The 27,740-nt window shown below is 53.5% G+C and overlaps 1 protein-coding gene and 1 pseudogene across 9 annotated transcripts; one reads left to right on the top strand and one right to left on the bottom strand.

Annotated features, from left to right (window-relative positions):
- The window catches only part of LOC123345082, a 41,233-nt pseudogene extending 28,499 nt beyond the window's left edge, over positions 1–12,734 (bottom strand).
- Positions 573–27,740, top strand: LOC123345057 (butyrophilin subfamily 3 member A1-like). Of its 9 annotated transcripts, none has more exons than XM_044981671.1 (9): positions 573–1,619; positions 17,210–17,340; positions 18,030–18,371; positions 19,277–19,558; positions 22,337–22,453; positions 25,343–25,363; positions 25,951–25,971; positions 26,068–26,094; positions 26,455–27,740. In XM_044981671.1, the coding sequence occupies exons 2-9, from the start codon at positions 17,259–17,261 to the stop codon at positions 26,964–26,966; spliced, it is 1,404 nt and encodes a 467-aa protein (XP_044837606.1). In that variant the 5' UTR covers positions 573–1,619; positions 17,210–17,258; the 3' UTR covers positions 26,967–27,740. The 9 variants fall into 9 exon arrangements, with proteins under 9 accessions (XP_044837606.1, XP_044837607.1, XP_044837603.1 ...); XM_044981672.1 differs by lacking the exon at positions 573–1,619 and adding an exon at positions 5,647–6,298; XM_044981668.1 differs by lacking the exon at positions 573–1,619 and adding an exon at positions 14,417–14,525.

A 27,740-nucleotide genomic window follows, 5' to 3' on the forward strand; every position in this document is an offset into this window, starting at 1 on the left:
CACACAGTGACTGAGATCAGATCCCCGTCCCGCCAGGCACTACACAGACACACAGTGACTGAGATCAGATCCCCGTCACACCGGGCACTGCACAGACACACAGTGACTGTGATCAGGGCCCCCTCATGCCGGGCACTGCACAGACACACGGTAACCAAGATCAGGGCCCCCTCGGGTCAAGCACTGCACAGACACACAGTGACCAAGATCACGGTGACCAAGATCAGGGCCCGTCGCACTGGGCGCTGCACAGACATATAGTGACTGTGATCAGGGCCCCCTCATGCCGGGTGCTGCACAGACACGCAGTAAGAGACAATCACTACCCCAAAGTTCTCACAGTCTATCAGTGCCAATCGGGACCAAGGTCTGTGTCCTGGTTCCATTAGCAGCTCACCAGAGATGAGAATGGCTGAGACTTTCTCTGGGCCGGGTGAGCTGGGTCTGATAGCACAGATCAGTGTTGGGTCCAAGTGCTTGGTCACTACCACGGAGCTGGAGACATCAAAGAGGCCCCGGTTGCTGGAGATTTTTTCCTTCTTAGATAGGGTCAGTTTCTCCCCGTGGCCATTTCTCCAGAGCACCTTTGGCTTCGGGTACCACCCCACAGAGAGACATGTCACATTCATCTGCTTGCCATCGTATCCATGAATGTGGAGGAGGGGGTCCGAGCCAGAGCCTGGAGGAGTGAAATCAACATGAATTCTCCCTTGATTTCATGCTATCCTCATTCCCAATCCCCTTATGGACCACCCCAGAGAGTGGGATTCTGAGATCTGGGGCTCTTTACTCCAGCAGACACAGGGAGACGGAGAGCCGATGGCTGGGCACTGGAGCTGAGACATTGACACTGGAAATAAGGGGCACATATCTTCCACTGCAGGGCATCCTCTATGGAAGGAGGCTCTGTCAGGCTGTCACAACCCAATGGCCCCCTCCCCTTAGGGATTCCCCTGGGAAGGTAGATCAGCACTGTATACTGCTAACGTTGTTGCAAGCATTGCAAAGCATTTTGGGGAGAGTTAAAGGTGTGTGAGTGGAGAGTGGAAGTTTCCTTTGTAGGTTACAAGAGGCTGAGAAGGGGGGAAGAAGAAGAAAAGACCAGAGAACAAGTTAACTCAACACTGCACTAGCAAGCTCAGTCCGAAGATAAGACACTGGCCCCGGCCCAAGGTCATGGGCTAGACGAGAACTGTACAGCTGCCCAGCCATGAGAAGAGGAGAACTAAGTTAAGCAGAGCTGCAGAAACAGCAGCGAGAACAGTGAGAGTGAATGAGATGCAGAGCTGCAGAGATAGCAGTAAGAACAGTGAGAGTGAATGAGTTGGCAATGGTGAAGCCAACAGGACGGAAAACAAAGTCTCGGGAGCCGGTGTGTTTTGGACAGCCGAGAAGGCCACAGAAAGCCGGTTTGGACTGGCACAAAGAGCCCCTGGAACAGAGGTTGCAGAATGGAACACCCCTGAGGAGCCAGGACTTAAAACCCTCCTGAGAGCTGGAGCAATTTGGAGAGCACAGCAGATCATTGGACGGCCTGGGCCCAAGACAGCACTCCCATCCACCTCTTCCCCCTCCTTCTGATGTTACACCCAGACTCGACCAGTCTGGGTCGTGCATGTGTGAGTATGAAAGTGGGTTAGGGCCGGGGCATTAACACTTTCTTCCCCTGAGTGATGTGGGAGCATTCCCTGCTGTTATTTTATTTTATTAATAAAGCTTTAAAATTTAGACACTTAGTGTGTGCCTCGTCATCTCCTCCCCAAAAAGATCCTGTGGCCCCAGCCTGATCAACTGTGGCCCCAGGCAGATTGGTAATGAAAATCTGTCACAGGGCTGCTGGGGAGCCCACATCCCTTGGGGTCCTTACATGCAGCCTGGGCTCTGCTTTGGCTCAGCTAGCTGGGCTGGACAGAGTAGTCACTGGGGGAGATTTTCTGGCCTGTGACTGCAGCAGGCTTTATGGGATGGTCCCCCCACCCCCACCCCTAGGCCAGGATGTGGAAAAATTGGAAAGAGTCCAGCGGAGGGCAACAAAAATGATTAGGGGGCTGGAGCACATGACCTACGAGGAGAGGCTGAGAGAACTGGGATTGTTTAGTCTGCAGAAGAGAAGAATGAGGGGGAATTTGATAGCTCCTTTCCACTACCTGAAAGGGGGTTCGAAAGAGGATGGATCTAGACTGTTCTCAGTGGTACGTGATGACAGAACAAGGAGTAATGGTCTCAAGTTGCAGTGGGGGAGGTTTAGGTTGGATATTAGGAAAAACATTTTCACTGGGAGGGTGGTGAAGCACTGGAATGGGTCACCTAGGGAGGTGGTTGAATCTCCTTCCTTAGAGGTTTTTAAGGTCAGGCTTGACAAAGCCCTGGCTGGGATGATTTAGTTGGGTTTGGTCCTGCTTTGAGCAGGGGGTTGGACTAGATGACCTCCTGAGGTCCCTTCCAACCCTGATAGGCTATGATTCTATGATCCCGCCCTGCCCCAGAGCCACACAGGCTGAATCCGGCCTCTCCCTGCCCCAGGATCACTCACTCGTCACACAGAGCTCCAGTGTGGCATTGCCAAAGGTGCTGTTGGACTGGAAGTCACAGAGGTAGCGCCCTTCATCCCGCAGGGTGAGGTTCCGGATCCGCAGGGCCAGGCTGCCACTCTGGATCCCGTCCCGCAGGAGCTCCGTCCTGCCCCGGTACCTCTCACCCTGCACCTCGCTCCCGTCTGGCAAGTACACGTGGACGTCCTGGCCTAGCTGGGGCCGGCTCCATTTCACCTGCATGGCCTGGGCACTGAGCGCGGGGGAGAGGTGGCAGGGCAGCAGCACAGTGCCCCCCAACGGGGCAGAGAGGGGGCCAGCAGGAACCAGCACCTGGAAACTCACTGGGGAAAGGGGCAGAGAGACAAGCCTGGGGTCAGAGGGGAGCGATGGGAAGCAGCTTTGCCTCTCACACAGCCCAGCCCCCAGCCCCATCACCCAGCCTGGAGACCTCAGCGGATCCCGGAGAGAGGGGCTCAGGGAGAGCTGTGAGCGGGGGAGGGGAAAGGAAGGGTGGAGGCATGTGTATAGGGATGGATGAATGGGGGAGATAGATGGAAGAGGTGTATATTGATGGATTGGGGAGAGGACAGATATATGGAGAAGGAGTGTATCTGGAGAAGGATGGAGAGGTGTGGGGATGGGTGGATGGAGGGGTGTGTATGGGGATGGATGTGGGAGGATGGATGGATGGATGGATGTGGGGGGATGGATGGGAGGGGATAGATGTGGGGGGATGGACAGTGACCCCATTTGTCACACGTTACTGTGCATGTGAGCGAACACTAGATCCTGCGCTCTCACCCCCGAGCCCAGTGCATTACCAGGGCAGTCACCCCAGATTGTCCCCGCCATATGTGAGAGCCGGCTGGGGCCCCGTGACCACCCAGCACCGTTAAGGACAGAGCCTCCTTACCAGCCCCTGCAGCCTGAACGTGCAGGAGGAGGACGGCGGAGAGCAGGGCAGCACCGGAGTGTGGGCGACGGGCTCCCAGCATCTGGCAGGGCGGCTCTTCCTGGCCTCAGGGCTGGACAGGAGCTGATGAACTATGGGAAAACCAAGGAGACAAGAGATGAGAAGGGGACTAGCTGCTCACCCAACAACTCCCTCCCTTCACCCATGGGTGGAGTAGGGGCACCTGGGGACTGAGCCCTTGTGGGGAAAGACCCAAGAGTTGCAGATGCTGGGTTTGTAAGTCTTCTGGTGGGGCCCATGGGTGAGGGGCAGAGCCCCCAGTGAGGTGGATGGAGCAGAGCCCCTATACTTGGGTGTTTGGGTGGGTGAAGCCTCCCAGGTTGCATAAAAATTTGAAAATAATCTCCTTAAAAGCATTGTTTTTAACCACCAACATGTAATATTGTCAGTAAACCCACTGTCCGAAGTGGACAGCTCATGCCAAGGTATTTATAATTTTCTACCAATATGGAAATTCCATCTGAGACTTTTTTAACCAAAAAATTTTCTTCAAAATATTTTTTTCCTCCTGCAAAAACATGCGTTTCGGAAATAAGATCTGGTCCGATCCTTCTCTAGACACCACCCCATTAAGAACAAAGCAACACATCAACGTTTGGAAAAGACACACGCTTCTTGGAAGATCTCTCTTAGCAGATCAGAGATCAGCAATTTTTACTGGAGCAAATGCAGGACTCTAGATTCCCTTTTGTTGACACAGTGCCCATGATTTCAATTGGGAATGCCAGCTCTCCAAGCACCCTATAGCAGTGTAGAAATGCTGAAATTCTGGAAGAGAGCCAAGAAAAAACTTTGCTTGGGACGTTTCTCCATGTTTAGAGTCTGAAATAATTTTCCCTTTGTGGTTGGGAGTTTGGGTTGTTTGTTTAGTTTTTTTTAAGTTATTTCTATTAACTCCCCTGCTATCTACTGTTTACTGTGTTGCTGGAGTTGTGTCGGTCCCAGGATATCAGAGAAACAAGGAGGGTGAGTTAATATCTTTTATCGGACCAACTTCTGTTGATTAAAGAGACAACAGAGACAAGTTTTGCTCGTCTCTTTCACCAACAGAAGTTGCTCCAATAAAATATATTATCTCAGCCACCTTGCATGTCTGCTATCTACTGACAGTCTGGTAACATTTCCTCCAAAGAAACAGACTTTTTTCCTTCCTGCTTGCATTGAAAAAGTGACCGTGCATGCAGTGAAATGGCATGCCAGTTCAGAAACATTTGAGAGTCGGCATTTGGCCTGCTAGCAGCAGGTGTTACAGCTGCCAGCTAGCTGCACTAAGGGAATGCCTTACAGATGTTTCTAAGCAATCAAATTCTCAAGGCAAGCCATGAAACAGGATCCTGGACTCCAAGGTCGCTCATTCCCTTAAGCAAAGAGGGTGCAGGGGAAATTATTTTCTCTTTTAGCAAGTGAAAATGAAACCATCTGGGCTCGGATGAACACCGTGTTATTTCCATTTGTGCAAGCACAGCTTTCCCCTTACAAACGCATGCTAAGCAGTGGTATTGTATTTAAAGCTGACAGATGCCAACACCAATGACTGTAGATAGGGCCAGTCTTAGGGAAAATGGCATCCTGCGCAAACTTGCATTTTGGTGCTCCTGGCCCTCATGGGCATGGTGCCCCCCATTGTCCCTGGTCCCCCATGGGCTCCTTAGGCTCCCCACCCTCTCTTCCCCCCAACCTCTGTACTGTGCCACCTTCACCCCTAATCCCTGCACTTTGCTCCTGTGCCCGTAATCCCTGCACTGTGCATGTTCCCCTCACCCAACCCCTGCATTCCCTACTTGTGCCCCTAACCCCTGCACTGTGCTCCCTTCACCCCAACCCCTGCACCTCTATCTTGTGCCCTAACCCCTTCACTGTGCCCCCTTCACTCCTACCTCCTGTGCCCCTAACCCCTGTATCCCCCTCCTGCACCCATGTGAGGAAACTGACCCACCTGGATGCACAAAGGAGCTGGCATTGCTGCTCACTCCCACACTGGACGGCTGCTCCTCTGCCTCATGCATCCCCTGGGCTGCATAAGGAGAGGGCAGGAGAGCAGCAGCTGCTGATGTAGTAGTAGGATTTTATGTTTGTATTTTATATAATTTAGAATGAAGGATAAAGAATAATAATATAGTATGTATTAAATGTATTGGTATATGATTTGATCATATTCTGCCAGCCACCCTTTTTGAATAGCAGAAAGGAATGGCCTAATGGGCCATCAGCCAGAATCTGTGTCTGGACTGATTTCAAGTCAGTAACAGATCCTTTGAGGGTCACCAATTTGTTGTACATTAATTTTGTTTTGTGTGTGACTGAGGAACGTGTGGGTTAAGAGATAAGTGTGAAGGCCATTGCTGAACCGGATGGTCTAGGGAGGAGCCGAAGACAGACGCAAGGGCGCCAGGAGGTTGCAACACGCCTCTACTGAAGCATCACAGGACAGACTGACGACTCTAACAATGAGACAGGCACTTATCAATGGGGACAAGATAGCGGTGATCAAAACCAGCCTGGGATAACTCCCTGAGGAACATGATGTAAAGAATGAGAAGGACAAGTTAAGAAAACAAGCACTCATCAAACAGCATGACAGTGAAAAACTCATTGGTCCCAATGAAGGAAAATCACTATATAAACAGGGTGACTTGCCATGAAACTTTGGGTTCGTCCTGCCAAGGCTTCCCCAGAGCATCGTGTCACAACAGACGGAACCCGGCTCCTCCCCACTTGTGATCAACCTAGCTGGCCACTAGCTAGATCCAGACTCTGGGCTGGTAACTATAACATCGACTGGCAGGACAGTGTGAGTGTGTGTGTGTGTGGTGTGACTGAATGCATATGCTAATTGTTGTATGTTCAATAAACGCTGCGTATTGCCTTTTCCCCTGAAAAAGATCCCGTGTGCTTCTTATCAGCAAAATGTTTTTGGTGGAGAATTGCGAAAGGGGGAAGACATGCACTGTGATTGTTGAAAATACTGCCAAATATTGCTAAAAGGTTATACCGTACATATAAAGGGATTGATCATTCAGGTGTGCACACCCCCGGTCATAGACATGCCAGGCAATAGGGGGAGGATTAGAGTCCTCACTCCGACCCGTCTGTTGAGGAAAACTATAGAGATAAGATATATACGAACTGTCCAGGTACACCTCTACCCTGATATAATGCTGTCCTCGGGAGCCAAAAAATCTTACCACATTATAAGTGAAACCGCGTTATATCGAACTTGCTTTGATCCGCTGGAGTGCGCAGCCCCACCGCGCCGGAGCACTGCTTTACCGCATTATATCCGAATTCATGTTATATCGGGTCGCGTTATATCAGGGTACAGGTGTATATACACCCCTGGTCGTAAAGGTGCTGGGCCATAAGGGGGAGGATTAGAGTCCTTGGTCCTACCCGTCTGGCAGGGAAAAATTGCATAGGTGAATATACCCTCAGTCATAGCAGGATCAAGCCCAAAAGATAGGAGGCTTAGCGTTTCCCCCTCCTGCTCTGTCAGGCAGTTTTTAGTGGGTATAGACTTTTGTGTTGTGTAAGTCCCAGCACAAGCGTGGACACAGAACTGTTATAAAGGTGAAAGAGATTTATAAAGAAAAATATGTTTAAGCGAAAGGAGTCCCCTCAGGACAAAGCTCAAGAAGAGCAGAAAAATTACCATCCATACAGGAAATGACTCCTTTTAAGACAATTTTGCAAAAGTTTGGGCAGAGCACACGGACTGAACAAGCATTACCCGATGTCCATACTATAGCTAATTTGGAAGATAGATTGGCAAATTATCTGTTGGTCTACAGGCCATCGACCCCGATAAAAAGACACTCAGCTGCAATCTGGCTATTGTGGGAAGCATGCAGTGAGGCATTCCTTCGCTTGGTTAGCTGCCAGGAGGAGAATGCTGCACTGCATGAGAAACTTGATGTATCTGAAGGAGAAACTGATAAATGGAAAATACTGGCCACTGAAGTTCAAAGCCAGTTAGACATTCTCAAAGATACCCTAAGAGAGGTTAAAATAAAAGAGAGGAGATTATCTGAACAAATAGAGGAAAAAAAACAAAATACAAAAAGAGAATCAGGTTTTACAGGGAATGATAAAGACATTAACATTAGAACAAGGTAGAGCCCCTGCCAATCACAACCACTGTGCATCTATTGTTAAGCATCTTAAAACAAAATTGGGGTTTGCCACCCGCCAAGTAGCAGCTGTGATGCCAGGAGAACGGGGCCAAGCCCAAGATAGTGAGGTCCCTGAATGGGACCCTAGTAAAGCTTGGACTGGAGATATATGGGATGAGCCCCAGGGACTGGAACCTGTCGAACAAAGCCCTGTCACAGTCACAACACCTGCAGAGGGAGGGGGAAGTACCACTGTCTCTGTATCAGCCACTGACTTAAAGCCATGGCTGATAGTTGGGACCCCTAAAAAAGGACAATTTCTCCAGATGATGCTCTAATGCAGTTTTGCTTGCAATAAGGGAAGAGCTGAATGCCACTGAAGTTCGCTGCTTGATGGGCGTCTGTGCAGCTTCAGAGATTCAGCGGGTCCTAGATAGGATTAGAGTCGACGAGAACAGCAGCATATTGACTCTAATGGGACTTTTTGGAAAGCAAATAGGCAGGTGCAATTTTATAGCACAAGCTGTAGCCACAACCCAAGAGCCCAATGCAAACCGCGAGAATTATTTAACCCGATGGGGTCTGATGCAGATAATGGCCGGCTTAACACCGTTGGGCAACACCACAGCACTGGATACAGTGGCATTCAGTGTGCAATCCTTAAGAGACTGCGCCACTTTCCTAACCCCCTACTACTCCAGGAGACTTGGAATTTGGCAAGAGGGTCGCCACCTCACGCCACCTGGGACAAAACAGCTCCTAGACCCACATCCGATGCATCGGTCTCTAGCAGGAACTCCTTGGTGAAATCGGGGCTGTACAAGATGGGTTCTTCAGGGCTTGAAAAGCCTCCTCACAAGCTTTGGTCACTGGATAGTGTTTGGGCTGCCGTTCTTGAGCAGATAAGTGAGAGGGGCCACAATGGTTGAGAAAACCAGAATAAATCGGCAGTAGTACCAAGCTAGTCCTAAAAACTGGTGTACCTGTTTCCTCAAGGAAGGGGCATGGCATGTCTGGAGGGCCTGCACCTTATTGACCAAGGGTTGCACCGTACCTTTTCCTAAAGTGTACCCAAGGCAGGTTGTTTCATCCTTCCCCAAGTGACATTCAGCAGGATTTGCTGTCAGGCCAGCCTCCTGGAGGGATTGTAACATGGATCTGGTCTGCTAGCCGCTGGAATGTTTCCGGAGTCCCATGCAACCCAAAGGGCATTGTCCGGAACTGAAAGGGGATGGAAAAAACTGTCTTTTCCCTGGATTCTGTGACAGGGTTCTGCCAATATCCCTTTGTCAGATCCAGAGTAGTGATGTACTCCGCTTCCCCTTGCTGGTCAAGAAGTTGATCAACACATGGCATCAGATACGCATCAATTTCTGAGACAGCACTGACCTTCTGGAAATTGATACATGACCAGGTGGTCCCATCAGGCTTGAGGAGCAACATTACGGAGCTTTTCCAGGTGCTGCATGATTTTTTGATTACTCCCAGTTTTAGAACTGATTGGAGTTCTTGCTTCATGGTTTCCCTCAACTTTGGGGGAAATGGTCGAGGGTTTTCTCTGACTTTAAGCCCCGGTTCTGTCTGACTGTTATGGGTTATTAAATGGGTCCGTCCAGGGTAGGTAGAAAACATGGAAGAGAAAGTGGTGATCACCTGTGGAGCCTGGCTTCTCTGGTTTGGGGTGAGGGTGTTTCTAGTCTTGACCATCCCTGGCTCCGAGTCTTCAACAACCTTCAGGCCTAATTGGGGTTCAGGTGCGTAGGGGGCTATTGGGATTCAAGTGCGTAGGGGGTTATTAGTAGACGTTCTTGGGCTTTTCATGGTTTTAAAAGATTCACGTGGTGGATTTGTTGTTCCTGTCACTTGTCTGGTTGTCAGATTTCATAACTCACCTGCTCCACTCAGCGCACCACCTCCTGGGGCCCTTGCCAGTAGGCTGGGAGTTTTGATTCGGAGCTGAGTAATAACAAGAGAACATGATTGCTGGGTTGGAACTCCCGGAGGTCAGCCCTTTAATGACAGGTAAGGTTAAGGTTTTGTCATGGGTATTTTTAGTAAAAGTCAGGGACAGGTCACTGGCAATAAACAAAAATTCACAGAAGCCCACGACCTGTCCCTGACTTTTACTAAAAATACTGGGAGGGGACTGTCAGGGGTGCTGGCTGCTGCTCCAGCTTGGCCATTGCTGCTGCAGGGGGGGCTGGTCCAGCCTCTGGGGACTGCTCCAGCCTGGACCCACCCAGCCTGGGGGGCTGGCCTAGCCCCAGCTGCTGCTCCAGCCTAGTTCCTATGGCTGCTCCAGCCCTGTACTCATCCCCAGCTACTGCTCTAGTCACGGCCCTAGCCATTGCCCCAGCCCTGGTGGCTGACTGCCGGCCACTGCTTCAGCCCCGGCCTCCGCCCCAGCCCTGATGGCTGACTGCCGGCCACTGCTTCAGCCCCGGCCTCCGCCCCAGCCCTGATGGCTGACTGCAGGCCACTGCTTCAGCCCCGGCCTCTGCCCCAGACCTGGTGGCTGACTGCGGGCCGCTGCTTCAGCCCCGGCCTCTGCCCCAGCCCTGGTGGCTGACTGCTGGACACTGCTCCAGCCCCACTACTACTCCTGCAGTAGGGCCAGGCAGGGGGCTGAAGCTAAAGAAGTCACGAAGGTCCATTAAAGTCACAGAATCCCATGATCTCCATGACAAAATCATATCCTTAATTATAGGCTGCGTCCTGGGTGCTCTGGGTGTGTAGACGGTTCTCCTTGGCAAATGAGCCCAGGGTGTCAAGCTTCTCTCGTAGGGCCAAGACGTATTGTATGACGTTACTGGCCAAAGATGGTTGTCCTTCCCACATTTCTTGAATGCTGGGATCCCAAACTAATGTGGGGCATGTGTTTCTCTGGGGACTGCTCCACGGAATGGGATAATAGCCTGCTATTGCCACCACCTGGTGGAGCTACACCTTCAGCTCCGGTGCAAGGGGCTTCTGCTCTGAAGGTCTGGGGTTCAAACCCCCAGTCAGCTGAAGCGGTGATGGGTGTTGCTGGATGGGCAGCAGGAGTGGTGGGACTCAGGACTGGGTGTTTCAAAGGAGCTGCAGGGCATCAGGCGTCCTGTGTTCCTAACTCTCCCTGTCACCTTTGACACTCCCCGCCTCTCATCGCTCCCTTGGATTGGGTCAGTGCCAGCATTTCCAAGTTGCCTAGGACACCACAAATCTGCTGAGCATGGCTGGATTTTAAGCCCCGGGCTTTAACCCTAGCATAGGCAGTGCGAGTGTGCATTGGTGGGCGTGGCCAGCAGACTTGCAGGGCACAGACACAGCCAGTGGGTGTGGGGTTGAGGCACATGGCCAGGGCCGGTGCAACCATTTAGGTGACCTAGGCGGTCGCCTAGGGCGCTAGGATTTGGGGGGCGCCATTTTCTTCGGCAGCAACTGCGGCAGCTGGATCTTCAGCCGCCCCAGTAGCCGCCGGCATTTAGGTGGAGGGAGCTGGGGCAGGGGAGCGCGGGGAGGCCACCTGCAGCAAGTGCGGGGGGGGGTGGCACGAAGGGGAACTCCCCGCCCCAGCTCACCCCTGCCCCACTTCCTCCCCGAGCACACCGTGGCTGCTTCACTTCTCCCGCCTCTCAGGCTTGCGGCGCCTAAGCTGATTGGCACCGCAAGCCTGGGAGGCGGGAGAAGTGAAGCATCGATGGCGTGCTCGGGGAGGAGGCGGAGCAGGGGTGAGCTGGGGGGGTGCCTCCGGGCGGAGGGGGAGGGGGGAGCTGCCGCGGGGGGGTGGGCGCCTCAGGGAGGTGGCGCAGCGTGGGGGGAGGGCGCAAGGTGGAAGTTTCGCCTAGGGCATGAAACATCCTTGCACCAACCCTGCACATGGCACCAACCAGACTCAGATGGGACGACTCCTGGTGGAGGCATCCGCTGGGGGTTAATCCTTTCTTTCCTATCCCATTCCCACCATGGCCTCAGTCACCCATGAGTGCTGCCCAAACAGCTGGCACCAGGAAATTGCAGTGGGTGGGTGGGGGTGTCATCACAGTACACCTCTCCTGGGGGCAGCTCACCCAGCACTGCGGGGCCCTTACATTGCAGGCAAGGCCAGCCACAGGGCTGGATGAAGCAAGGTCTGGTCTGCTCTGGGGATCTGCCTAAGCCTTGAGCTAGTGAGGAAGGACTGGCACAGATATTGACAAACACACTGGCCCCTGTCTGAGTGCCCTGGTCTGCACACAGACAGGGGGGACACATGGGAGCTGCAGTCACTCCTACCCCAAATGCATACACATGTGGAAATAAACATGCCCTAGGTGACTAGATGACTGATGGTGGCTAGAGAATGAAAGGGGGATGGATAGATAGATAGATTAGATATGATGTATATGAAGATGAATATATAGATGGATGGGAACAAAGAGACAGGCAGGTGGGGATGGTTGGGGATGGACAGACAGACAGATGAGGCTGAAATGAGTTTCCTTATTCCCAGTTACTTATTCAAGCACCTAAATAGACTGGAAGTGGCTGGGGGCGGAGGGGGGCATGACCTGTGGCAGCACATTGTGCAGGAAAAAAAGCTTTGGATCAGTGAGTGGCACGTGCCAGCTGCTTCTGGACAGCCTGACGGCCATGGGGATACATCACCTGGGGGTCCCCAGAACACAGTGTGTCGTGTCCAGCCGGGCAAACCCAGCTGCTCACTTGTAGGGTTCAATACATGCTGAGCAACTGACACAAACTGTCCTTGCGTTCAGCCGCACAGTGGTGGGGAAAGCTCGGAAAGTCTGATCTGCCAGTGCAGAATGAAAAACAGCAACAATTCTCGGAATGAGAAACTAGGGGAAAGGAGCCAATTTCAGCCTCACGACAGAGAAACAGCCAAGCATGGACGGGTTGCACACACAGACAGACAGACAGACAGACAGGCAGGATCTGCACTGATCCAGGAATCCCTTGTGTACCTGGATCCTGTAGTGAAGCTGTTCCCTGAGTGGCAGGGAGGGGGGCAGGCCCAGCCCCTCACCACCGCATCCCAGCCAGGACGGAAGCACTGGGGAGCGAGTCCTCTCTGCAGCCGCCCTGTCCCGTTCTCAGATCTCTGCTGTCCCGGCCTGCCCAGCTGCAGGAAAAGGCTCCTCAGGAGCAGCCCCGCACAGCCAGGGTGCAACAGCTCAGTGAGAAACTTCCCCTCCACCCAATCATTTCCTGTCAGCTGCACGGGGCAGGCCGAGCTCCCGGCTTGGGGCTTGTCAGCACTTGAAAATGAATGGGGAGTGCGGGAGGGTGACTGGTCCTGAGCCACCCCACGGGGGACTAGCCCAGAGCAGGCGGCTACGGCCTGTTTCGCTGACCCCACGGCTGTGCACACACCTCCCAAAGTCCCCCAAACAGCCAGGAGGGATCTCATCCCCCCTCCCCCGCCCCTCCTGGAACTGGGGCCAGGCTGGCAGAGGCCAACACATGGGGAGCTCAGCGCCCAGACGAGGCCTGCAGGGGAGGGCAGAGACCCCCACACGCCCCAGAGGGGCCTGGCTCAGCCAGACCACAGACCACAGCCAGGGCTGCCCAGGGCGGAGCAACAGCCTTGGCCATGGAGAAGGCTCTGCTACACCACAGCGGCAGCGTAACCCCCAGTGTCACTCCACTGGAGTCAATGCGGCTAGATCCCCAGCTGGGGAAAATCAAAAGTGCCCAAGGGCCTAAATTGCACTAAAGAGGAGTTAGGCCAGTAGGTGCCTTGCACAGTCCCCAGGGTGCTTCTCTGCAAAATTAGGCACCTAAATAACTTTAAAAATCTAACACTTCATTGCTCTTTCCCTCTATTCTTCATCTGCAAATGGAGAGAAAACTGTTCTCTGTTGAGGTTTGGGGGAGAGATTGCCTCTCACTGAGTCTCTGCTGTGCCCGGCACGATGGGGCCCTGATCTCGGTCACTGTGTGTCTGTGCAACACCCAGCATGACGGGACCCTGATCTTGGTCACCGTGTGCCTGTGCAGCGCCCGGAGTGACGGGGCCCTGGTCTCGGTCACCGTGTGTCTGTGCAGCGCCTGGCGCGACGGGGCCCTGGTCTCGGTCACTGTGTGTCTGTGCAGCGCCTGGTGCGACGGGGCCCTGATCTTGGTCACTGTGTGTCTGTGCATTGCCCGGCGCGACGGGGCCCTGAGCACGGTCACCGTGTGTCTGTGCAGCACCCGGCGCGACGGGGCCCTGGTCTCGGTCACTGTGTGTCTGTGCAGCGCCCGGTGTGATGGGGCCCTGGTCTCGGTCACCGTGTGTCTGTGCAGCGCCCGGTGCAACGGGGCCCTAAACACGGTCACTGTGTGTCTGTGCAGCCCCCAGAACAATGGGGCCCTGATGTTGGTCACTGTGTGTCTGGGCAACGCCCAATATGACGGGCCCCAATCTGGGTTGGGACTTTATGGATTTCTTTAATACATGCACTGATATTTGTCATGGCTTTAGCAAACCTAGCTGTGCAAAATGCAGCACTTCACTTGAGGACAGCTTTTTCCTCTCCACATGGGGGCACACGACTGGGAGTCAGGGCTCCTGGGTTCTATTCCTGACTCTGGGAGGGGCGGTGGGGTCCCATAAGGGCAGAGGAGGTGTCACGGCTCCTGGGTTTTAGTCATGGATGGAGCTCCAGTGCTTATTTGCTTCTTTCACTGTAGTATCTGAACACCTCCCACCAAAGGGTGTGTTCACCCACCACACCCCCTGTAGGCAGGCGCGAGCACTGTCTGCACAGAGCATTCAGGGACCTTGCCCAAGGTGACCCAGGCAGCCTGTTGCAGAGACTCACAATTCTGGGAAATAGCCACACGGGGGCAGCAGAGGATACGGAAAGCGAAAGCGAAAGTTACATTTGTAACCAGAGAGGAACCCGCCCCAGGGAATGCAGTAGGGTTACTCGTGATCTATGCGAGGTGAGTGAGGGGGAACCAGCCCAGGGACTCCAGTGCGTTACTCCTGATTTACACCGGGTGAGCGAGAGGAGAGCCAGCCCCAGGGACTCCAGTGGGGTTACTCCTGATTTACACCGGGTGAGCGAGAGGAGAACCAGCCCCAGGGACTCCAGTGGGGTTACTCCTGATTTACACCGGGTGAGCGAGAGGAGAATCAGCCTCAGGGACTCCAGTGGGGTTACTCCTGATTTACACCAGGTGAGCGAGAGGAGAACCAGCCCCAGGGACTCCAGTGGGGTTACTCCTGATTTACACCGGGTGAGCGAGAAGAGAACCAGCCCCAGGGACTCCAGTGGGTTACTCCTGATTTATACCGGGTGAGCGAGAGGAGAGTCAGCCCCAGGGACTCTTATACACCGTCCGTTTGTCTTTACATTCCAAACATGCCCTGTGTCTGTCTGTGCATCCCATACCCCTTCTGTTTATTAATGTATCCTGAACACCCCTCTGTCTTTCTGTGTATGCCATACGCACCATCTGTGTCTGTCTGTGTATCCCATACACGCCCTCTGTCTGTCTGTGCAGCACAACCACCACTCTGTCCGTCTGTATATCACATCCACAGTTCTGTCTGTGCATCCCATGTACCCCTCTGTTTTTTTGTCTGTGCATCCCATACACTCCTGTCTTTCTGTGCATCCCATACACCTCTCTGTATGTCTGTGCATCCCATACACACTCTCTCTCTGTCTGTGTATGCAATACACCCTCTGTCTGTCTGTGCATCCCCAACACCCCTCTGTCTTTCTGTGCATCCCATATACCCTCTATCTGTCTTTGCATCCCATGCTCCCTTCTGTCTGTCTGTGCATCCCAAACACCCTCTGCCTGTCTGTGCAACCTATATTCACCCCTTTGTCTGTCTGTCCATCCCACAGATCCTCAGCCTGCATTGATAGCATGCTCTGCCCATGCAAGGTTTGAGAATCATGGCCCCAAACACAGGCCTGCACAGCAGATTTGTTCCATCCATGGCCCCTGCGCCCCATGCGCCTTCAAAACCCTGCAGCCACTCCAGCACAAAGGATCGTCTAGTGTCAGGCCTTGCTGAGGCCCTTCCTGAAATCTGGGCATGTTGACTTTGCCAACGGGCCACGTGGTGGGGCCGGGTGGGAACCAGAATTTCCCTTCCGTGGGGAATTCTGACAGGCTGAATGTTTCTGATCTAAATTGGCGTGACACCCCCTGTTTCTCCCCCACCCCAAAAATTCCCATGAAATGAAAATTCTGCGAAATCTCGATCTTTGTTTCACTCATCATTTCTTTTCTATACAAATGCCTGCATTTGGGGAGGTAAACTGGTTCATTTCAACCTTATTGTTTCAGTTCATTTTGTTTAGCGAGTCCTATTGTATATTAAACTGACTATTATATAATATTGTTAAGTTTATTATGATATGTATACTATGGTCTATATTATATTATATTAACGAATATGGAGTGTATATTACATTTATTATTATATTAAATGCTAAGTAGGCTCAGAAGGATTCGATTTGTATCTGTAAATGTCAGTAAACGTCGATTTTACCAAACTGATAAAAAAAATATTTCCCTCGATGATACTGGAAATTTGCAGATAGGCAAATAAGAATACTGCTGCCTGGGAACTTCTTAGAGTTATTTAAACGTGCTGCTTTGTATGTTTTGCCATGCGATGTGAACAGTTTGTTTTTTACCAGTTATAAAGTGTTCACTTGTGGTATCTCAGCGCCTACTGTCGTTAAATAGTTATCTGACCCTGTCCCCAATAATTTCCCACCGCTGTGAAAATTCAAATAAATAAAAATGTGGGAAAATGTTTAAACCCGTGATCTGGCGCAACTGTGGAAAGTTAAATCGATAAAAACTGGGGAAAAAATGCTTAAAATGAACTTTGATTTCATCCATCGAAATTATTTTAAAAAAAAAGAATTCTCCCAAGGCTATATAATTATTATTTTATAATATATATTGTAGTCATTAATCGGTATATGATATACATTATTAAATACTGTGCATGATATGGAATATTAAATAATATATATTTTATTTCAGACTTTAATAGGATAAAAGTCACAGTGAAATTAATTGGAAGGACACATTTCCAAGGCAGTATTTTGCCCTTATTGAACTGAAATGAGTCCCGTTGACTTTTCCCCGGTAGAATGTTGTGAAAAGTGGACATGTTCCTGCAAAATATTTCAGTTATGATTAAATGGCTCTTTTCAATGGAAAAGGCGCCCATCCCCCCAAAACTTCCCACCCCCTCTTCCGCTCAGGCCCCTGATTCCTTTCGGCTCCTTTGAAACGTGCAGCCTAGAGTCCCAGACGTGCTGCCTGCCCAGCAAGCTGTCCAGCATCCCCCGGCCGGCATGTAAGAGGACTGCGGGGTTTGACCCCCAGGCCTTCAGCGCTCAAGCAGGAGCCTCAATTGCTGGGGCTGAAGGAATAGCTCCTCCAGGTGGTGGCAATAGCAGACTATTATCCTATTCCATGGAGCAGAGCCCAAAAGGGGACACGCCCAATGCTTGTGTAGGATCCCCGTGCAGCAGCTTTCCCTCGTGGGAGGAACCACCCTCCTGGTTCCCACTGACACAAGAAGGGAGTTGTCGGGTGAGCAGCTAGTCCCCTTCTCATCCCTTGTCTCCTTGGTTTCCCCGTAGTTCATCAGCTCCTGTCCAGCCCTGAGGCCAGGAAGAGCCGCCCTGCCAGATGCTGGGAGCCCGTCGCCCACACTCCAGCGCTGCCCTGCTCTCCGCCGTCCTCCTCCTGCACGTTCAGGCTGCAGCGGCTGGTAAGGAGGCTCTGTCCTTAACGGTGCTGGGTGGTCACGGGGCCCCAGCCGGCTCTCACATATGGCGGGGACAGTCTGGGGTGACTGCCCTGGTAATGCACTGGGCTCGGGGGTGAGAGCACAGGATCTAGCGCTCACTCACACGCAGAGTAACGTGTGACAAATGGAGTCACTGTCCATCCCTCCATCCATCCCCCCACATCCATCCCCATACACACCCCTCCATCCATCCCCCCACATCCATACACAGCCCTCCAGTCATCCTAATATACACCCCTCTATCCATCCCCCCACATCCATACACACCCCTCCATTCATCCCCATATACACCCCTCTATCCATCCCCCCACATCCATACACAGTCCTCCATCCATCTCCATATTGACCCCTCTATCCTTCCACACATCCCCCCATAACCATCCCCATACATACCCCTCCGTCATCCATCCATCCATCCTCCTTCCTTTCCCATACACACACCCCTCCATCCTGGCCTCCACATACACACCATTCCTCCCTCCCTGCCTCCTTCCCCCCACTCTACCCCTCCCTCTCCCACAGCTCTCCCTGAGCCCCTCTCTCCAGGATCCACTGGGTGGTGGGGCTGGGAGCTGGGTTGTGTGAGAGGTGAAGCCGCTTCCCACCACTCCCCTCTGACCCCAGGCTTGTCTCTCTGCCCCTTTCCCCAGTGAGTTTCCAGGTGCTGGTTCCCGCCGGTCCCCTCTCTGCCCCGTTGGGGGGCACTGTGCTGCTGCCCTGCCACCTCTCCCCCGCGCTCAGTGCCCAGGCCATGCAGGTGAAATGGAGCCGGCCCCAGCTAGGCCAGGACGTCCACGTGTACTTGCCAGACGGGAGCGAGGTGCAGGGTGAGAGGTACCGGGGCAGGACGGAGCTCCTGCGGGACGGGATCCAGAGTGGCAGCCTGGCCCTGCGGATCTGGAACCTCACCCTGCGGGATGAAGGGCGCTACCTCTGTGACTTCCAGTCCGAAACCTACTTCAGCGATGCCGCGTTGGAGCTCCGCCTGACAAGTGAGTGATCCTGGGGTGGGGAGAGGCTGGATTCAGCCTGTGCAGCTCTGGGGCGGGGGGGGGTGATGGCGGGGGGGACCTCCCCATGCAGCCTTCTGCAGTCACAGGCCAGAAAACCTCCCCCAGTGACTCCTCCATCCAGCCCAGCTCTCCTGGTGAGCCAGAGCAGAGCCTGTGGGGCAGAGACGCCCAGGCTGCACGTAAGGACCCCGAGGGATGTGGGCTCCCCAGCAGCCCGACAGAGCCTCCTTCCATAAAGGATGCCCTGCAATGGCAGATATGTGCCCCCTATTTCCAGTGTGGATATCTGAGCTCCAGTGCCCAGCCGTCGGCTCTCCCTCTCCCTGTGTCTGAGGAGCCTTCTACCCTCAGAGACTCTTCCCTGGGTAGAGCCCAGCAAGAGAAGTGTTGTAAGCCGTGGGAGGCAAAAGTCCTGTTCTCTGTGGTGCTGGTGAGGCATCAGCTGGAGGCCTGTGTCCGGTTCAGGGTGCCACAAAACCATGGACAAGCTGGGGGGTCACTGAAGGTAGGACAAGAAGTAACGGGCTTAATCTGCAGCAAGGGCGATTTAAGTGAGATATTAGGGAAAACTTTGTAACTCTAGGGAATTAAGCTCTGGACCAGGCTCCAAGGGAGGTTGTGGAAACCCTGTCACTGGAGAGTTGTAAGAACCGGTTGGACAAACACCTGTGAGGGATGGTCTAGGTTTGCTCGATCCTGCCTCAGCACAGGGGGCTGGACATGATGATACCAACCAGCCCAACATTTCTGTGACTGTAAGTCTTCTCTTGGGTAAACTGACTTACACGGGGGTGGGCGAGAGGGGAACCAGGCCCTGGTGTGAGCAGCAGCAACGAGGAGTGCATGAAATCAAAGGAGAATTCCTGTTGATTTGTTTCCCCCAGGCTCTGGTTCGGATCCCCTCCTCGACGTCGGTTTGTACGAGGACAAGGGGGTCTCGGTCACATGTCTCTCTGCAGGGTGGTACCCGGAGCCCAGTGTGCTCTGGAGAAACAGCCATAAAAAAATCCTGAGTCCAGAGTCCGAACAGAAACTGCAAAGTGACGACGGCTTATTCAACGTCTCCAGCACCATGGTGATGACCGAGAGCTCGGATCCAGCACTGACCTGCACCCTCAGCCCTGGCTCGCCCGGCCCAGAGAAAGTGTCGGCCATTTTCATCTCCGGTGAGCTGCTGATGGAACAAGGAAACGCAGAGCTGGTGGAGAATGGCATTTATAGATAGTGAGAACCTTATGGCGGGGCAATCTCTTACTGTGTGTCAGTACAGCACCTGGCGCAGCAGGCCTTGATCTCAATCCCTGTGTGTCTATGCAGCGCCAGGCGTGACAGGGCCCTGACCTCAATCACTGTGTGTCTGTGCACCGTTCGGCACGATGGGACCCTGGTCTCAGTCACTGTGTGTCTGTGCACCGTTCGGCACGACAGGGCCCTGATCTTGGTCACTGTGTGTCTGTGCAGTGTTCGGCACGACGGGATCCTGATCTCGGTCACTGTGTGTCTGTGCAGCTCCCAGGGCGATGGGGCCCTGATCTCGGTCACTGTGTGTCTGTGCAGAGCCCAGTGCGATGGGGCCCTGGTCTCGGTCACTGTGTGTCTGTGCAGTGTTCGGCACGACGGGACCCTGACCTCGGTCACTGTGTGTCTGTGCAGCTCCCAGGGCGATGGGGCCCTGATCTCGGTCACTGTGTGTCTGTGCAGCTCCCGGGGTGATGGGGCCCTGATCTCGGTCACTGTGTGTCTGTGCAGCACCCAGCACAACAGGACTCTGATCTCAGTTAGGCTGCTGGAGCCCTGGGACCCTCATCTATCATGCTGACCCCTGTTGTCTCATTTTTGCATTGTATTCCACATCTGTCTTATCCATCTGTTGTCTCCTGTCTTATTCTTAGATTGTCAGCTGTTTGGGGTAGAGACTGTCTTTTGGTTCTGTAAAAAGAACAGGAGTACTTGTGGCACCTTAAAGACTAACAAATTTATTTTAGCATGAGCTTTCGTGAGCTACAGCTCACCTCTTCGGATGCATAGCTCTGTTTGCATTTGGAAAGGAAGACGATGTCTGTCTGTATTTGTACGAGTTTTTTCATGAAGTTGATGGATTTCCACTCCATATGGCTAAATGCAGTGCCTTGCATAATGACAGGTTTCAGAGTAGCAGCCGTGTTAGTCTGTATCCGCAAAAAGAACAGGAGTACTTGTGGCACCTTAAAGACTAACAAATTTATTTTAGCATGAGCTTTCGTGAGCTACAGCTCACCTCTGCATGAGCTTTCGTGAGCTACAGCTCACCTTTTCGGATGCATCCGAAGAGGTGAGCTGTAGCTCACGAAAGCTCATGCTAAAATAAATTTGTTAGTCTTTAAGGTGCCACAAGTACTCCTGTTCTTTTTGCGGATACAGACTAACACGGCTGCTACTCTGAAACCTTTTGGTTCTGTGTTTGTCCAGCCCCTAGCACAGTAGGTTCCTGGTCCATGGCTAGGGACTTGAGGTCATACGAATAATAAATAATAATAGTGGAATATCCTGATTAGAGCTGGTTTGAAAATGTTCAAGGCAGATGCATTTTTGTTGGAAGCAAACCTCTACTGGGAACGTGTCTATTTCAACCAGATATTTGACTGTAATTAGTCAAATCGAATCATTTTGACTTTCTCATTTTGTTCCAAAAATGTCATCCTTTGGATTCAGTTTGTTTGGACTTTGATATTATATTGGCGTATTCATACTGTACTAGATTATAGTATATTTATATATTTTATATTGTGACAAAGTTCCTCCTCTATCTTGGTGGGTCCTGCGCATATTGGCAGATTTTGCTAGCCTCAAAGATCTTCCTGTGTTGGATCAGGAGTTGGGAGGTTTTGGGGGGAACCGGGACCTGCCCTCTACTCCAGGTTCTAGCCCAGGGCCCTGTGGATTGCAGCTGTCTATAGTGCCTCCTGTAACAGCTGCATGACAGCTCCCTGGGCTACTTCCCCATGGCCTCCTCCAAACACCTTCTTTAGCCTCCCCACAGGACCTTCCTCCTGGTGTCTGATAACGCTTGTACCCTTAGTCCTCCAGCAGCACACCCTCTCGCTCTCCGCTCCTTGCGCCTCTTGCTCTAGGGTGACCAGATGTCCCGATTTTATAGGGACAGTCCCAATTTTGGGGGCTTTTTCTTATATAGGCTCCTATTTCCCCCCATCCCCGTCCCGATTTTTTACACTTGCTATCTGGTCACCTTATCTTGTTCCCAACTCCTCACACACGCACCACAAACTGAAGTGAGCTCCTTTTTAAACCCAGGTGCCCTGATTAGCCTGTCTTAATTAATTCTAGCAGCTTCTTGATTGGCTTCAAGTGTTCTAATCAGCCTGTCTGCCTTAATTGTTTCCAGAAAGATCCTGATTGTTCTGGAACCTTCCTTGTTACCTTACCCAGGGAAAGGGGACCTACTTAACCTGGGGCTAATATATCTGCTGTCTATCACTCTCTTGTAGCCATCTGGCCTGACTCTGTCACAATATTAAACCCATAAGATATATTTTTATTTAATAGTTTGTATTGTATTGTAATATTTTGACATTACCAAAACCAAAACGGGTTGACGTCATTGAAACAAAACATTCTGAGGGCTCAGAACTGGATTTTTTAAATTTTTCTTTCTGACATTTCACCCGTACATTCCAACCAGGAACACAAACAAATTTTGATATATCGAAATTTCCGGTGGAATGGAAAGTCCATTTTCCAACCAGTTTGCCCGATATTTCTAATGTTAAAAAGCAATCTCAGGAAATAAATATTAACAAAAGAACTGATTCCAGCCTATTCTATCTAGCACAAGGAGCTAAAAGGGTCCCACAACCTGTTACTAGGTTTGTTAATTATTTTGTGTTACATTTGCATGGGGCAGAATGGGTGATGTGAGTTAAGCTGTGTTCTTCTCTTCCCTGCAGACACTTTCTTCCCCAGAGTTTCCTCCTGGCGGGTCCCCTTCTTTGTAATCCTGACTATCTGTGTTTGCTTCCTCGCCTTGGCTGCCCTCTGCCTATGGAGGATTCACAAAGAAAAAGGTAAAGCTCCTGTTTAGCCCTTTTGCCACTGGAAAGAAAGAAACGAACCGTCCTTCGACAGATCTGCAGGTCCTTGGCGCTGTAGGCCGCATAGATCCTCGGATGCTCACATGACTTGACCCGCCCTCTTTCTACTTGGGCATATTTTCCCCATTGCTGGTAATTCATGTTAAGAGAGCAAAGGAAATTAATCTTCACTTGGGTGTCAAATGTTATAACATTTCCCACCCCTTCCGTTATCAGTATTTTCCTTGTGTGTAGCCACGGTGCTGACTTTTGTTTTTGCTGGTAGGTGCTCCACCCCTTCTCCGCCCTGAAGCCCTGCCCCCACTCTGTCCCCACCCCCAAGACCCCCCGCCCGCCTTCTGCTTGTTCCTCTTCATCCCTTCCCCCGAGCACCTCCTGCACACTCCTCTCCGCCATCCCCTAAGACCCCCTCCCTGTTCCTCTCTGCCCCTCCCCGGCATGTCCCCCTGCCAGTCCACTCACAGCTCGCTCCTCTCCGCCCCGAACGCCTCCCGCCTTCGCTCACTCCTCTCCGCCCCCTCCCCTGAGCACCTCCCACGCACTCCTCTCCGCCCCCTCCCTCGCGTGTCCCCCTGCCAGTCCACTCACTGCTCGCTCCTCTCCGCCCCGAACGCCGTCTGTCTTCGCTCACTCCTCTCCGCCCCCTCCCCAAGTGTCCACCCACCTGCTGCTCCCGCCTCTCCACCCACAAGTGCCTCCTGCCCACACTCGCTCCTCTCCACCCCTGAGTGCCTCCCACCTGCTCCTCTCCACCCCCTCCCTCAAGTTTCCCTCTGTTCACCCACCCACCACTCACTCCTCTCCATCCCTGAGCGCCTCCTGCCTGATCCTCTCCACCCCTTCCCCCAAGTGTCCCCCTTCCCGCCCGCCCACCGCTCGCTCCTCTCCACCCTCCGAGTGCCTCCCGCCTGCGCTCGCTCCTCTCCACCTCCTCCCCCGAGTGTCCCGCTGCCCACCCACCCCGCTTGCTCCTCTCCACCTGCAAGTGCCTCCTGCCCACACTTGCTCCTGTTCGCTCCCTCCCCTGAGCGCCTCCCGCCCACTCCAGTCCACCCCCTCCCCCGAGCATCCCTCCTGCCCACCCACCACTCGCTCCTCTTCACCCCCAAGTGCCTCCCGCCCACTCTCGCACCTCTCCGCTCCCTCCCTCGAGTGTCCTCCAGCCACCCACCCGCTGCTTGCTCCTCTCTTCCCCTTCCCTGAGTGCTTCCCCCCATCCGCCTGCCCACCCGCCACTCACTCCCCTTCACCCCCAAGTGCCTCCTGGCCACGCTCCCTCCTCTCTGCCCCCTCCCCGAGTGCTTCCCCCCACCGCCCACACAGTGCTCGCTCTTCTCCATCCCCAAATGCCTCCTGCCCACTCCACCCCTCCCCCAAATGTTTCCCCCACCCGCCCACAATGTGCTCCCTCCTCTCCATCCCCGAGTACCTCCCACCCACACTCGCTCCTCTCTGCCTCCTCCTGAATATCCCCCCATCCACCCACCACCGCTCGCTCCTCTTAACCTTCAAGTGCCTCCCACCCACTCCTCTCCACCCCCTCCCCCGAGTGTCCACCTGCCCGCTGCTCGCTCCTCTCCAACCTGCTCAAGCTCGCACCCCTCGCCCGAGCGCCTCCCGCCCGCTCCTCTCTGCCCCCTCCCCTGAGTATCCCTCCGTCCACCCACCCACCACTCACTCCTCTCCACCCCTGGGTGCCTCCCGCCCACGTCTCTCCTCCTCCACCCCCGAGTGTCCCGCTGCCCACCCACCCCGCTTGCTCCTCTCCACCTGCAAGTGCCTCCTGCCCACGCTTGCTCCTGTTCGCCCCCTCCCCTGAGCGCCTCCCGCCCACTCCTGTCCTCCCTCTCCCCCGACTGTCCCTCCTGCCCACCCACCACTCGCTCCTCTTCACCCCCAAGTGCCTCCCGCCCACTCTCGCACCTCTCCGCTCCCTCCCTCGAGTGTCCTCCAGCCACCCACCTGCTGCTTGCTCCTCTCTGCCCCCGAGTGCCTCCCTCCTGCTCCTCTCTGCCCCCTACCTGAGTGCTTCCGCCTGCCCACCCGCCACTCACTCCCCTTCACCCCCAAGTGCCTCCCGCCCATGCTGGCTCCTCTCAGCCCCTCCCCTGAGTGTCCCCCACCTGCCGCTTGCTCTTCTCTGCCCCCGAGTGCCTCCCACCTGTGCTCACTCCTCTCTGCCCCCTCCCCCGAGTGTCCCCGCCATCCACCCACCCGCTGCTCGCTCCTCTCCACCCTGAGTGCCCCCTGCCCGTGATCACTCCTCTCTGCCCCTGCCCTGTGTCCCCACCATCCTCCCACCTGCTGCTCACTCCTCTCCACCCTGAGTGCCCCCCGCCTGCGATCACTCCTCTCTGCCCCGCCCCGAATGTCCCCCTGCCCACTTACCTGCCACTCACTCCTCTCTGTCCCTGAATGTCTCCTGCCCACTCCTGCCTGCTCCTCCCTGAGCCCCCGCCACCCGCCCACCTACCACTTGCTCCTTTCTACCCTCTCCTGCCCTGAGGGCAAGTGATGGGGGTAGAGTGCAGAGAGGAGCAAGCGGGGAGGCAGGAAGAGGTGCAGCACAGGTGGGGCCACGGGGGAAGAGGCCAAGTGGGGGCGGGGCCTTGGGGTGGAGTGGGAGTGGGGTCTGTGGGTGTATTTTTTTTCCGCGGGAGCTTCAGCCTCGGAGCACCCCCAGTCGTCACCTATGTGCGTACCACAGTAGCCTCTAGATACCCCACCTGAGATCTGTGCCCCCTTGTGTCGGGTGCTGCACAGACACCCAGGAAGAGATGGTCCCTGCTGTCCTGAGAGTTAACAACACCCTCTGGTGGCCGGTGCCCTGTCGGTGAATGTGTTTCTCCGTTTGTTTTACAGGTGCCATCTACACAGAGCTAAGTAAGTTTCTTCTTCACCTTCAGCCATTCGTGGGGGTTGGGCCATGTTAACTCAGACTGGGTAGCGACTCCTTTAAATCAGGCTCTACCGGGCGAGGTTTCTGGTGGCGCCGGCGCAAGCGACTTGGGGGAGGCAAATGCCTTAGCAAATCCAGGGCTGCGGTGTCACGCCCAGAGAGGCAGTGAGTGGATCCCTTAGGGGATCCATCAGCCCTTCCCACCAGGATTGTGGGTGCCGTTTTTGGACTGAAACTTTGTTTTCAGTGAAAAATGCAAATTCAATGACACTGAAATGTGTTGTGAATTCATGTCCATTTCCCCCAGTTGTTTGAGTTGGGGAAAAAATGAAATCAACTAAAATGCTGAAGAAAATCAAAATGTTTGGATTCGACTCTGGAACTGAAGGTTTTGTTTGGGTTGAGGAGGTTCTTCTGCTGGGACAAGGGAGGTGAGCAGACCTAGGCTGCCCTGGGTGTTTCTGAGCATCGGTTCTCCCAGCGGGGTGGGTTTAATGCTGGGCCCAGAGCAAGAAATGGACGGGTTTGGAACCCAGGCCCCAGCTAACGTGCTGTCTCCTTGTGTCCACAGAGAAAAGCCACGGCAGACCGAGTGAGTGTGAATTTGATCTCTAGACTATATGTAACTTAGCTAGGCAGCTGACTGCCCTGGACTAAGCCCTGGCCTGTTGTTCTCTTCTCATTTCAGGTTGGAAAGAAGCATTTCGCAAAGCCGGTAAATCCAAAACGGGGAGTTAGGTCTAGTGGGATATGGGTGGGCAACTGGGAGTCAGGACTTCTGGGTTCTAAGATTGGCTGTGGGAGGGGAGAGGAGTCTAGTAGTTAAGGAGAAGTGGGGGCTGGGAGTCAGGACTCCTGGGTTCTGTCCCAGCTCTGGGAGGGGCGTGGAGAGTCATGGTTTAAGCAGGGTGCACTGTGCTCCTAGGCAGATGTTTCTCCCTGACTCCCAGCTTTTGCTGGAGTTTTGCTTTAAAACGTCTCATTCTCTAGCTGGACCAATTTAAGTCTTTGAAATGAGCAAACTGCCTTCCCTGAAACTGTCCCCACCCTCCACCCCACACGTGTCTGTTTCTAGCGGACGTGACCCTGGACCCGAGAACAGCTCACCCCAGTCTGGAGCTGTCTGCAGAGAGGAAGAGCCTAAGGAACACAGGTCCGAGACAATCACTGCCTGATGGCCTGGGGAGATTCGAAGTTTACTCCTGCGTGCTGGGCTCTGATGGCTACGAGTCGGGGACTCATTACTGGGATGTGGAGGTGGCCGGCACAGGGGGCTGGGCTCTGGGCATCACCAGGGAGTCTGCCAGCAGGAAGGGATGGTTCAATTTCAGCCCCAAGCAAGGCACGTGGGCCATCCAGCTCTCCAGGGGCCAGTACCAGGAAGTCACTGCAGAATGGAGCCCGCTGGACCCGCCCCAGACCCCTGGCAAGATCAGAGTGTATCTGGACTATGAAGGAGGGATTGTGTGCTTCTACGATGCTGACACCATGGCCCTCCTCCACACCTTCACTGCCCTCTTTACAGGGAAGATCTACCCGTTCTTCTGGGTCTGGTCTGTAGGGACCTCCCTTAGACTGTGTCCCTGAGCCTTTCCCAGCCAGATCGCTGCACATTGAAACCTGCCGACGCAACACACCAGCCACCACAATGGGGGGGGCGGGGATGCATGTGGTGTCGGTATAGGCTGTGGGCATGTTTTATTAGTGACGACCCCTTGCTGGAAGGCTGTTTTCACACTACGTGAATGGGAATAAACCTGTTCTTTAAAAAAGAAACGCAAATTCCATCACATGCAAAGGTAACATCCACCTCTGACAAAGTGGAAATCGTCTGTGATATTTTTATGACACTTATATGTGCCTCAGTTTCCCCTACATGCTGCTTTGTTACCCAGTGTGGGGAAAAGGGCTGTTTGCTCTCAGAGCAGGCTAAGAGACATAGGTGTGGGTGTCGCCCGGCTGTCTGGGCCTCAGTCCCCATATCAGTGGAGCAACTGGGAATACCATGGCAAATCTAGTCACCAGGACCTTGGCACCTACCATCCAAGGACCCAGAGGGAGATGGATTCCATCTCCACAGGGAGAAGAGCAACATCCGCTAGCTGAAGAACAGAGGACTGGAGAGTCAGGAGGTGCGGGTATAAGAATTGGCTGCTCACCTGGAGTCTGACCAAAGAGGTCAGAGGGGGAGACAGATGGAGCTTGACCAGGGGGGTTCACTACAGCTTGGCTGGGCTCTGGACTGACCAGAAAGGTCTATACTTTAATGTTTAGTTCTCTGTGCTAACCTAAGGACTTCCTAGGCTGTGTCCAGCTGACTAATAAACCCGACTTTTGGACAATGCTATTTGAGTGTCACTA

The sequence above is a fragment of the Mauremys mutica genome, chromosome 12 (genome assembly GCF_020497125.1).
Source record: "Mauremys mutica isolate MM-2020 ecotype Southern chromosome 12, ASM2049712v1, whole genome shotgun sequence".
Taxonomy (NCBI): Eukaryota; Metazoa; Chordata; order Testudines; family Geoemydidae; genus Mauremys; species Mauremys mutica.

Bases quoted from the DNA above. Each gene is read 5' to 3' on its own strand.
- LOC123345057 (XM_044981671.1), top strand. From the start codon at position 17,259: ATGCTGGGAGCCCGTCGCCCACACTCCAGCGCTGCCCTGCTCTCCGCC. The intron at 19,559-22,336 runs GTGAGCTGCTGA...TCTTCCCTGCAG, and splicing joins GTCGGCCATTTTCATCTCCG to ACACTTTCTTCCCCAGAGTT. The intron at 26,095-26,454 runs GTAAATCCAAAA...GTCTGTTTCTAG, and splicing joins AGAAGCATTTCGCAAAGCCG to CGGACGTGACCCTGGACCCG.